Source organism: Chenopodium album, chromosome 19 (assembly GCF_948465745.1).
Source record: "Chenopodium album chromosome 19, dcCheAlbu1.1, whole genome shotgun sequence".
In the NCBI taxonomy this organism is placed as follows: Eukaryota; Viridiplantae; Streptophyta; class Magnoliopsida; order Caryophyllales; family Amaranthaceae; genus Chenopodium; species Chenopodium album.
The window spans coordinates 21,407,699-21,421,103 of NC_137852.1; the positions used below are offsets into that span (position 1 = coordinate 21,407,699).

The 13,405-nt window shown below is 31.4% G+C and overlaps 1 protein-coding gene across 1 annotated transcript; it reads left to right on the plus strand.

Annotated features, from left to right (window-relative positions):
* The first annotated feature begins 4,912 nt into the window (after positions 1 to 4,912).
* On the plus strand, positions 4,913 to 12,397 carry LOC145594179 (uncharacterized). Its single transcript, XM_081650513.1, has 8 exons — positions 4,913 to 4,936; positions 5,081 to 5,565; positions 8,296 to 8,377; positions 8,467 to 8,745; positions 10,120 to 10,196; positions 11,395 to 11,426; positions 11,549 to 11,616; positions 11,939 to 12,397. Exons 1-8 carry the CDS (start codon positions 4,913 to 4,915, stop codon positions 12,149 to 12,151), a joined length of 1,260 nt encoding a protein of 419 aa, XP_081506639.1. The 3' UTR covers positions 12,152 to 12,397.
* Positions 12,398 to 13,405: the final 1,008 nt, after the last annotated feature.

Here is a 13,405-nt window from a genome sequence, read left to right on the forward strand (position 1 = left end):
ATATGAACATATGCATTTCATAAAGTAAACATAACAATTCAAAATATGAACGTAAACATTGGTTTCCTTAAAGTGAATATAAGCATTGTGAACATATGCGTAAAAAAATATGAACATATGCATTCAAGAAAGAGAACATATGCATAAACAGGCTTAATGAGAATATTTCATGAACAAGAAATATTTACTATGAATATTTACATTATGAACATATGCATAGGTTCCTTTAAATGTGAACATTAGCTTTTCAGAAAGTGAACATAGGCAAAAAAATGAACCTATGCATTTCAGAAAGTGAACATAACATTTCAAATATGAACATAAGCATTGGTTTTCTTAACGTGAATATAAGCATTTAAAATGTGAACATATATGTAAAAAAAATATGAACATAAACATTTAAGAAAGACAACATATGCATAAACATATTTAATTAATATTTCATGAACAACACATATTTACATTACAAATATTTGAAATTATATATGAACATGTAAAATATTATTATGAATATAATGCTTTTAATTATGAACATAAAAATTTGAAGAAATAAAAAATAATATGATTATGAAACATATGCATTATAAGTAATAAATGTTTATTTTTTTACGTGTTCATTTTTTATTATTAAATGTTCATTTTTTTTCATGTTCATATTTTTTTTACTATATGTTCCTTGTTGCACCTATCTTAGGTGCATGAGGATGCACCTAAGACCTGTAAATTCTTGGCTGCATTCTAATGCAGCCAAGATGGCTGCAACAAGCCAAAACACAGGTGTTTATTAATGAAACGCAATTAGCTATTTTCTCCTTCAACTTCCCTTTTTCCTGCTAGAACTTTACTGAATATCCCCCTTTCCTTATTTCATTTACTTAATGTATGGATTGATTCCTTTCTTCATTCAAATTACAAATTTAGTTGCAATTTCTCTCTCCTTTTTTCCATTTGATATTTTCTCTCTCCTCTTCTTCTCTTTTAATCAAGATTTTCTCTCCTCTGTTCTTCACTTAATAATGGAGGTGGTTGCTATTCCTTATGAAATCATCAATGGAGGTTAGTTTTTGTGTTATTTATAATTAATTAGTTTATATTTCGTTGAATTTGTAATTGTTTATGATTTTATAATTTTATGAATTTCAATATACTATTGATTAATTGATTTTGATGAATTGAATGAATTTGATGAATTTTTTGATTCATCTTGGTTTTTCTGATTTTGTAACTTGATGAATGTTGTTCTGCGTTTTTCTGATTCATTTTGTGATTTTATAATTATGAATTTCATGAATTCGTTGAAAAACTATCTACATTTTGATGAATTGCACTATTTCAATTTACAATTGCTATTGATTTCTTCAATAAGTTATGAAATCTTGAATTGCATAAATTTTTATTTTTTTTTAATTGAATTTGTTTTTGAGTTCATTTTATGAACATTTTATACATTTACCATTGTACTCGTTTATGATTTGTATTTTGAACACATGTATATATATTCAATATGAACATTCCATTTCTATACTATGAACATTCATTCTCCAGAAGTGAGCAATGTACATTCACCAAACAATGAACACTGTTATTTCACTAAATATAATCATTGTGAACATTCGTAGTCCACTTTATGAACATTTATTGTGCAGGTCATGAACACTTTGTTATTTTTATTATTTCAGAGAGTACAAGCCGAAGTATCCAGATGAAAGAAGTTGGAAGAGAGCAGTATCTTTGTTATTTACATTTTTATTTTTGGACGTGTTCATTTAAGTTTATTTTTTTTGAAAGGTTATATTCAATTGTAATTGTATTTTGTTAAATTTCTACCAATTTGATCTATGTATGAACTTCGATTATATTATGTGGTGATTTTGTAATGAATTTTGGTCGAAGGTTTGTGAACATATAATTCATATGAATTGAATTTACGACCTTTAATTATGAACATAAGAAAATTGAAGAATATGATTATCAAAGGTACGCATCATAAGTTATACAAAATATGAACATGCATTAAAAATATGAATATATGCATTTTAGAAATGAACATACGCATTCAATATATGAACATGTGCATTGGTTCATTTTTTGAATGTGTATGAAAATAAGAATTTCAAAAGGTGAACATATACATAAAAAATTATGAACATATGAATTCAGAAAGTTAACATATACATTTCAGAAAGTTTACTTAAGCATTCAAATATATGAATATAAGCATTTAAAAAATTGAACATATGAATAAAAAAATATGAACATATGCTTTTTCCGAAAGTGAACATAAGCATAAATAAACAAAACGAGAACATTATATGAACATTAAAAATAATTTATCATATGAACAACAAATTTTTATATTATGAACATTTCAAAACATTTTATGAACATACTGTATCCGTTTGATTTCACAAACATTAGGTTTGTAAACATATAATTCATATGAATTGAATTTACGACCTTTAATTATGAACATAAGAAAATTGAAAAAAATGATTATGAAATATACGCATTATAAGTTTTACGAAATATGAACATGCATTAAAAATATGAATATATGCATTTTAGAAAATGAATATACGCATTCAAATATGAACATATGCATTGGTTCATTTTTTGAATGTGTATGAACTTAAGAATTTCAAAAGGCGAACATATACATACAAAAATCTGAACATATGAATTTCAAAAAGTGAACATATTCATTTCAGAAAGTTTACTTAAGCATTCAAATATATGAATATAAGCATTTAAGAAATTGAATATATGCATAAAAATATGAACATATGCATTTTCAGAAAGTGAACATAGCATTAAAATTTGAACATAAGCATAAACAAACAAATTAAGAACATTTTATGAACATTAACAATATTTAATCATATGAACAACAAATATTTAAATTATGAACATTTCAAAACATTTTATGAACATACTGTATCCGTTTAATTTCATTTTTTTTAACAATTCCAATAAAATTTCGAACAAAAGAGTAATTAACAATACTCAAAGGAATTTAAGTGATATTCATAAAAATTCAAACAATATTAAGTGAAATTAACATAAAATTGCCTTTTTTTTTTGGAAGGATTCATTTTTTTTTGGAAAAATTGCTCCCATTAATTTGAACTTTGCCTCATTCGCCGAAATTAATCCCAACTTTCGTTTATTATCTATTGCACCCAACTTTAGGGGGTATTAATTTCTATTGCACCCAAATGACTTGCAACCGGTTGAAGAGGTCAATTTTGCCGAGTTGTGAATAGTTGCACACGTGTCGCAACCCGATTGGTTCAAAAATAAAAAATAAAAAAATTTTAAAGATAAAAATAAATAAATAAATTTAAAGATTAAAAGAAAACAAAAAAAAAAAAATATCCCGCACCCACCCACCCACAGCCAGCCAACACTCCCGGAGCTCCGACCACCGCCCAGATCCCTTCCCCTAGAGCGCCGGTCACCGCCTAGCCATGCTTCCCTTCTCCTAGTGTCAGCGACGCCCGACCACCCTCCCTTTTCCCTTTAAAATTGGCCGCTGAAAACAACCACCACGAAAACGCCGCAACCCCTATTTCTCCATGAATACGACCACCGAAATCGGCCGAATTTCAGGCTGGATGGTTGGGTTTAGCCCAAAATCGACCGATTTCGGCCGTTCTTGGCTAATTTCATCAACGGTGGTTGGGCGGTGGCTAATTTCGAGATTTGGGGAAGGGAAGGGGTAGAAGAGGGGTTTCGGGGGTGGGGGAAGGGAAGGGGTGGCTGGGCGGCGGTTTCCGGGAGCGGGGGAGGGGTTTTCGGGGGTGGGCGTGAATTTCCGGCGGGGTGGGGGTGGTGATGGAGTGTTTTCCGGAAATGGGGGTGGTGGCTGGGTTTGGTTTTTTTTTAATTTTAATTTTATTTATTTTTTCTTTTTTTATTTAATTTTTTTTAGACCTATCACGTGGTGACACGTGTCTAGGTAACCTGTTATATCAGGTTGGGTGACCTGTTGGGTGCAATAGAAATTAATACCCCCTAAAGTTGGGTGCAATAGATAATAATCAAAAGTAGGGATTAATTTGGGCGGACGAGGCAAAGTTGGGATTTATGGGAGCAATTTTTCCTTTTTTTTTTTATCTCATTTCAAATATCCATAGTTGTTTTTATTGGAGAGAGTGAATTGTGTGATTGATTGTTAGAGAGAGAAAATCAAATAGAGAAGTAATAAATATTAGAAATTTAAGTTTGAGAGCGAGTGACAGTTTCAAAAAAAAAAAAGCAAGATTCTTTGCTTATATATGGAGTTCTTGTTGAATATCCATGGTGGTTTTTGCATTTTTTTAGAGAGAGAAAAAATTGCAGAGAAGAGAGAAAAAATTGCAGAGAAGAGAGAGAGATTTGGGTTGAAGCTTACTTTCCATGGAATTTGCAATTTTTTAGAGAGAGAAAACTAGAGAAAGGAGAGAGAAAGCAAATTGAAGTTGGGAAGTAAATTATTTTTTGGAGGAGAAGTTGAAATTAATGTTGATGATGGTGGTTTAAAAAAAAACCGTTTTTTCTAAAAGATTGAGAGAGTTTGTTGGGTGGGCCGTTTTTAGTGGCTTGATCCGCATTTGTGTTTGGGCTGTTGGGCCTTGTTGTAGCCATCTTAGCTGCACTAGAGTGCAGCCAAGACCTATTGCCTAAGACCAATTGCCCTCGTCAAACAAAACCTTGAAACTCTCAGCCTCCTAACCTTTCATTCTATTTCTTACGCCACCCTCATCCTTCCTCTAACCCTCTTTTACAGTACATTCTTTCTCTCTCTTTAATCTCCTAGCTCTTAATTCTCTATCAAGTAAAGGTTGACAGATCTCCTTAGAGTCGATATTTTAAGAGATAATTCTTATTTTGTGAAGCATAATTCAAGAATTGCAAAGACAAGTTGTAATTTATGGCTGAAGACGATGTTTACAAGGTAAGTTCCAGATCTGGATATAACTTTATGTTGTCTTGATTATTTGAATCAATAATTAGCGGAATTTTGGAATCGGGATTAAATCTGAATAAGAATGGACGGATTTCGATCGTTAATGGTATGGTGTTTGTTTGTGTGTTACAGAAGGATGATGAAGAATTCAAGGCTGAAACTTTGTTATACTTGAAGGAACACCATCACTACAAGGATCCATGTTATGCTTTAGTATTGGCTGGATCTGCTGGCTGTCTTACTGAATTGTTTGAATTAGAAGAGACTGCTTACCTTGCCGAATACGACTCTCTCTCAAAACAAATTTCTAAGCAAATTGAAATTAATGACAAGGATCAATTTGCATCTTTCATAGTTCAAAATTATTACAAACTTAAGGCTTTCCCTGCATCCGAAGTGTTGGAGCGCCTTTGCGAAAAGTGTGCTACTGCTTGTGTTACTGCATTTCTTGATTCTCAACTCCACATTTATGTTGATTTAAATGAAAAATATAAGGGTATATGCCTGCCATTGGAACTCGCTGCTCATGGGTTGTCTTATAGCCTTACTCACCTTCTTTTATGCCGCGGAGCTATCGCCAAAGACGTAGTGCTCAAGAAAGCACTTTTCGCATTTAGGTAAAACTAGCATTTTTATATAGTTTATAATTATGAGTTTGAATATCAATTATAAATTAAAGGTAAATTTAACGCATGCAAATTTGTTATATAATTCAATAAGAATGCCAAGGAATATAGTTAATTAACAAAATGAGTATATTTTATAAGCATACTATGTTTTATCCTGATATTGAATGTATAAATATTAACGAAAATCACAAGTCTTTTCATAACTTTTTCGAAGCATTCGCACTATATTTTCAAATACTATGTTACCTGCTAACTTTAAATGCAGTTTATATATTTGTCTAAATAATGGCTAAATTGGGTGTACAATGATTATAGTATAAAGAAAGCCTAAAGTGATGAATAAAAGTAACCTAATACAAATAAAAATTATATACACTTTACTAGTAAAGAATCACATTTTAAAGGACTAAAAATCAATCATTAGTGATTGAATGTAATTAAATTACCTTTATAAAACTTTTCTTGTTGTATATTTATATAAAAATTGTAGTATTATGTTTAAAGTTACCCCAAGAAAGACAAAAAGTTACCCTAAAATTAGCTATAAGTTACCCTTATACTGCTTAATGTACACTCTTATTGGTGTAAACCGGGTGTATACAAAAGTTTTTCTAGATAAATATCATCTCTCTAACTAATTTAAATTTTTTTATAAGCATTTGATTTATTATTACACAATTTTTTTTTATTTTTTTTTTTTTTTTTTTTTTTGTATACATTCACCCACCGACCCATCTCCTTATTTATACGTAGTATAATGATTCATGTTTGCTACTGTATATTATCAATGATATACATTTTTTGGTATATATTAGGCGAACTGGTACATAGTGCCAAATGTAAAACCATACGTTGGATAAATTTAAATCTTGAATTATAGAAAGCATTATTATATAATGAAACAATAGGAAATAGTTAGATTCTAGCTATACATAAAATTGCTTAAGTGAAGGTAAAAAAAAGAGGTTTTGGAGGGAAAAGGTTGGTGTCTATTTTGATATTATGTTATTGATTTTATTATGTAAATTAGAAAGTAAATATTCTATTTAACAATATTATAATGTATAGGAATAGAACAATATAATATTATTGCACGTATTTTTTTATTTTATTATATCTAGTAAACCACATTCTTCAATCCTAATATTAAGTAATACATTTTGATCCTATCTTTTCCTGCCTAAAGTCTAATTTAACATTTATTCTACCTATTAAGACTGATTTTTGCTTCATTTTTTTTTTGTTATGTATAAAAAAGAAAGGGTTTTTTTCTATATAGTAAACCTTTAACTTTCGTTTTCTACGAAGTGCCCCCCTTTTTTGAGAAATCCAAAATACATTTAGTTAAAACACAAATTCCAGACATTTCTTAAAACGCAAAAAGAGGCGTTTACGTGTTTTTTTTTTTCAAAATTTGAGCTTAATTTGGACCCCAAGCCACGTGGAATTTGTTGTGGGGAAACAGAAGAGTGAAGAGTTTCATGGTAGGGGAAGGGGTGGGGGTGGAAATTGTGGTGAGAAGTAGGAGGGAGGTGGTAATCGTGGCGGGGGAACGAGTGGGGATTAGATTGAATTTTGTAGTGGGGGAATGGGAGGGGTGGTTTTTGCGGTGGGGGATGGAAAAGGGAACGAGATTCACGGTGAGGGAGCTGTCGGATGTAGTAAGAAGGCTTGGAGGTGGTGTGGCGGTGCAAGGGTTTATCTAACTAATAAAGGTTTAAAAGCTATTAATTACAATATTAACGGATAATGATGTCATTAAATGATTAAGTAGGCTGATTAGGGAAAAAGGTAGTAGTTATTAGAATTAATTGGTTTAGGGGTAGTAATTCACAACTTTTTTGTTTAGGGGTAGTAATTCACAAAGGCTTTATTTTTAAGGTAATAATTTACAAAATTTCTTAATAAGTATTATCATAATATATGATTTTTATATTTTTTTACTTGTGGAGAATTAAAACTATTACTCCCTCCGTTTTTAAATACTTGCTCTATTTCTCCATGCGCGGAGTTTTAGGAGAAATTAGAGAAAGCAATAAAACATGGAGGTAGTGGAGTGGGTGGAAGAATAAAAAAAAATGTATAAAGTAAAAGTAGTGGAGAGAATCGGAGGAAAGATAATATGAAATTAATAAAATATTTTATGTTGGGTCCACTAGGTGAGAGAAATTAATTAAATATTGTAAAAAGCTTTCTAAATAAGGTAATGGATCAAGTATGTAAAAACGGCTGGAAAAGAAAAGTGGAGCAAGTATTTTAAAACGAAGGGAGTAATTGTTAAATTTTGAGGTAAAGTAAAAAAAAAAAAACAGGAAAAAGTATATATTTTTTTACGTAGTATTAAAAATAAAATCAACACTTTTGGTAGGAAATTATGAAGATCATCAATTCTATGTATAGAAGCTTGCTTGTTATGGATAGATTTAAGTTTAAAGTTTTACTATAATAATTGTGCTTAACTATGTAGATAAAAAAATATGGACAATATTCTATATAAGACAAGTGAATGAGAGTGTCATCCTCACATTGATTTACTTGTCTTATAGTATATTACATAAATAGATAGATACTATATTTAACCTATGTTTCTTATTAGTTACAACAAAGGAATATTATTTGTCATTCGTAAAAAAAAATGCAAACTAATAAAGGAGGTAGAAACTACTATAGAAAGTTGTTGTAGCTTGTGACCAACTCTTTTTTCTTCATTGTTACCAGATTTCATGACTATGTTATACGTTGGATCAATCGTCAACAAACATACTACAAATTGATTGAATTATTGGGATCGCCGGAATTGGTGATGATTATTGTCCCTGAATCAATAATACCGACTACTGTACATTTTTATGGCTTTTAAAGACTGATTTATGTTTATTGTTTCGACAGGAGGAACCTCTTAACGTTATCAAATTGTTGGCTTCACGTATTGAACAACTGAAGATATTTGATCTTTGCCTAAGTTATATTGAGTTAGGAGATATCATTAAGCTAGGCGCCTTACTCTTTGTGTCTTGGGATAGGCTGCTGGTTCCGTCTTCTGATCTAGAGAATACCCCAATTGTGCAGTTTATATTGAGGGAGTTGGCACCACAATTAGAGCTTTACATGAAGTATGAGGAGAATTTTGTGAATGCATTTAATGTCATTGGAATTTTAAGGCATCAGGTACAACTTCTTAATATTCACCACCTATGGTATTAATTCTTTTTTTTTTATAAATGCAACAGTTTAATTGACACATTTGCACTTTGACCATTAATGTCCGTAATTGTATATTACTAGGAATTATTAAAAAAATAAAATTAATACTCCCTCCGTTCCACAATGATGTTCCTGTTTTCCATTTTGGGTGTTTCAAAATGATATTCTTGTTTTGGAAACTTTCCTTTTTTGGATAATATTTTTTTTCCATGTCTACCCTTACAGAAAAATTAAAATGCCTAATATATCCTCATTTTAGTCTGACTCATTAATTACTTCAACGTTTATTAATTCTGAAAAATGGTTTTACTTAACTAGGAAATTCCAGACAGTTTCCAAAACAAACAGGAACATGGGGTACTTAAACAGCTGGACAAAATCTTTATCCACAATTAATGATATTCTCAGAATCTCCATCTTCCTTAATTTTCACAAAAATTTCAAAACAGGAACATCATTGTGGAACGGAGGGAGTATAAAATTATACATTGTAATTAATCCAACAACTTATTTTATAATACCTTTTTTTAAGTAAAAATTTAAAGTTAAAGTTAATATATAAAAAGTGCAAAAAACGAAGGGAGTGCATCGATTAAAAATGATTCCTTCACCTTCGCCTGAGATTCCGTGATGGTAGCCCATCCAGCACATAGAGTAAGGTTGGCTCTATGCGAGAGAGGAAAACCGCATGGACACAGCTCCTAAGAGCCATGGGTGGTTTGTGGGTGGGTTAACATAAATGGGACTTTGTTATTAGCATAGTTGAAAGCACTCGATAACCCACTAGACCATAATTATTAATAACCGTGCCTTGAGGAATTGAAAAAACTAAACTGTAGACATGGTTTGACATGAGTGATGATGTCATTTTGGATTCAAATACTATATTTGGCACATATATTCCAAGTTTTTGGGTCGTCCAATTTGTAAATAGTTCCGTAAGTTTGGCGCAAGATAAAGTGTTGAATGGTCCATATTTATACGCACTTGTGCAACCCAGGTACTTAGTCAATAGTAAGTTAGCGTACAAGTGATTTATGTGGTATGTATTGTATTTGATTTCCCTTAAAAAAGAGATGTGTACCGACATGTATTTAAATTTGCAATTTTATTTTATATATATATTTCATTGAATGTGCATATTTTTTCCACTAAATTTAGAACATATGAATAAAAATTTAGAACATAAAGAGGGTTCTCACTTAAGAAAAATTCTCACTAGAGCCTTCCCCTATATATACATGTTAAGGATTATCTACCTACATATATATACATTTTATTTTGCATATTAAGTATTATCAACCTACATTTTATTTTGCATTTTTCCTTGCTCTAAAGAGAATGTTGAAGCATGAAGCGCCACGTGACATTACATATGCGGGACCTTGGGGAGTGAGCAGTGACATTGCAGACTGGTAAAGAGATTTTTTTTTTTTTTTTTTTTTTTTTTTTTTTTTTTTTTTTTTTTAAAACCAAGAGATTTTGATTTTTATTCTTGTTGAATTTTGATGTTCTTGGACATATTCATTGCTACTATTTAGTTGTCCTAAATAGTTTGGTTGTTTTAGCTAGTAAAATTCTTTATTTAATAGAAAATCATGATTGGAAATATGGCATATTATTCAAAAATGCTTTGACAAATTTGTCCCCTTTTGTGAATATCCTGTTACTCCCTCTCTTGCTTGAAAGCTGACATTGGATTTGCCGATCTCCTGCAATTAAGCTAAGTAACTTGAGAGCTAATGAGATCGAAAGCAGTTGGGTCTTGTCAAACTGTCTAACAGACTAGCATGTTGAAATAGCATGTTGAAATTGCACTGAAGCTATGAGGCAAACTAAACGGTGTTGAATAATGGTAGTGAATATCACAAGAGCTTGTGTAACCCAAACTAAAGTGTGTGAAATGTCTAACCCAAACTCGATGTTTTCTATAATTGATATGACCAATTATCTAATATTCCCATATTTTATTTTGACTAGTTAACTAATATTCCCGTATTTTATTTTGACTGGTTAACTAATATTCCCGTATTTTATTTTTTTAAATGTACCTACTTTCCACTAAGGAGTTTTTTTTTAATTTTTTTTTTTATTATTTTTATTTTATTTTATTTTTTTTGTATACTTTACTAGCTTAACTCTAGTGTAATGCAGGATTTTACTTAATCTAATTATGACTTACAATGTTAATTAACAATAATTTGCAAAAAAATATCTATATTCTTTAATTGAAACAATGCAAAAAGAAAGAAAATTTCTTTTATTCAATAAACTTAGTAGCATTAGCCTTACTGATGAAGGAATTTTAATTTGAGGGATAAATTTGCCTTTGGTAAATATTACTTCATTTTTACATGGTAGTTTTCCTGTTCATTGTTGGCTAATAAAGGTAGTTAAGCATTCTAGTCACTCTTTTGATACAAAATATAAATAATTAGGACATTAGCTGTATAAGGGGAGTAATACTGCAATAAAATCTTCAGTTCTTTGTCATTTAGATTTTGCGTGCTCAAATTGCTGTAGTCTAAATTTAAATTGATCAGCCAATCTGACATAGTGGGTAACTTCTGCACTTTGTTTGTGAATATGATGCTCCATTGTGGATTGATCAAGTTTGCTTCTCAAGCTCACCTATGAGTCTGAAGGTATGTAACTTTGTCCAGTACCTTTTCCAAACAACTTGTTATATAACTCTTATAAGTTGTGAGATATGAAACAAAATATATAAATAATCTGTCATCTAATGCAATAGCTTTTGTTTTGTTAGTGTTGTCAAGGAAGATATTTTCTAAGAAGCAAATGCTTTCTGGATCAACTTCACACTCTTATGTTGGGGTAAAGATTCCAAATTGGTTCATTATATAGCATGGGTTTTTTTTGTTTGTTTTTTTAATCACTCCCCTATCATCCTGGGTTATGCATTTGGGAATTTAGTTGATTTTCCTTTTTCTTTGAATTTCACACTTGCTGCTTTTGGCTAACCTTTAAAGGACTTATTAATTTTAACTTCTAGTAAATAAGTTTTTGAAATTCAATTTTGTTTTAGTGGTCTGATGATGTTCTTCCCATCACTCGAAGGTCGGTGAAAATAACTTCACCTCAATTGGGATGTTTATGTACTTTACACTAATCTGTTGGGGTTGCAATATCTTTTTAGGTGCAGAAGCCTGCATTTGGTTCTAGGTTTCAATTTTCGATACAAATGTCAGTTCCTCCAACACATACATCTCCTAACCGGCTAGCTATCTACCATGACATCGTCAATCAGAAATCTAATACCACACCGATGAAGTCATCATCGCGTAATGTTTTCACATTAGCAAGAGCTCATGCGCCTCTACTTCGGATTGTCAAGAGGATTATCAAGTAGGTGTGGGAAGGTAACTAAGTTACCAGCAAGCACCTAGAAGGCCTTTCATAGGAATCTCGGCCATCTTAGTTGACTTGCTTAATATAACTTTCCTTTGTTGTTTCTTTTGATTTTAGTTGTACTGTTGGTAATGCTGGACTTTAATCCCCCATTAACCTTGGACTCCCAAAGGCCTGTTATGTAATTCTTTATCCTGTAGGATTCATGACTCAAAAGATGTATGTATCATGGGCTTTCATTGGCCAACGATTCATGATGCTCCTTGATGAGATAAGTAGATAATGAGGTGAACTGAGATTGAACCTGATTTGGCTCAACTGGAATTCGGCCAAGGCTCAGCTCAGTCAGTTTGTTAAACTTTTAACCTTCGGGCTAATTTGCTGCGATTCTTGGGCTGCTGCTGTTCGAGGTTGTTGCCGGCAGTTTGTGGTTGAATGGCGAGGTAATGGTGGCGGGTTTGGTTGGGAAATTGCCAGATGTGCTGTTGTTGGGAATTGATACGAGGATGGTAAAAGGTGGTTTAATGGGGTTTGTTGCGGGTGTATTGCTGAATCTTGACTTGGTGGTGTAAATTTGGTTGCGGCAGCGATGTTTGGCAGAGTGGTGGGAGGAGGTTGAGATTGTTGATGTAGGGTGAAGGGAGACACGTGGCTGTTTGGAGAACTTAAGCAGGGAGGTTGTTTTGGTTTGTAGTTTTTTGGTGGGGAATAGAGAGCAGGGGAATTTTGAAGGAGATGCTGCTATTTTGGTGTGGTGGAGGATAAGTGAGGGAGTGGGGATGGTTAGGGCAACAACAGGGGCAGCAAGTAGAAATTTTGTTGAACTTGATTGACTAGAGTCCCGAACTTCCAATGCAACCATTCGATCTTGAAATCCGTGCTTCGATCTGAACACATACCTACACACACCAATAAAACCGAGGAGAGAAGTTAGAATGCTAAACTAAAATACAATATAAAAATAAATAAAATAAAAATGCTCAACTAAAAAAAATAAAATAAAAATGCTCAACTAAATTAAATAAGTAAAAATTATTATATTAAGTTAGACTAAAAATAATTAAAAATTACAAAAATACTCAAATTAAGAGACAAACTAAGGAAAAATTAGGGAAATTATTAGAAAACAAACCTAATAACGAGCCTATATATACCCTAAATGTTTACAAGTATACAAATCCAAAAGTTTTATTTCCAAAGCAAGAACAAAAGATAGAATTGCAAATTTGCTTGATAGGAATTAAAATCTTTTTGA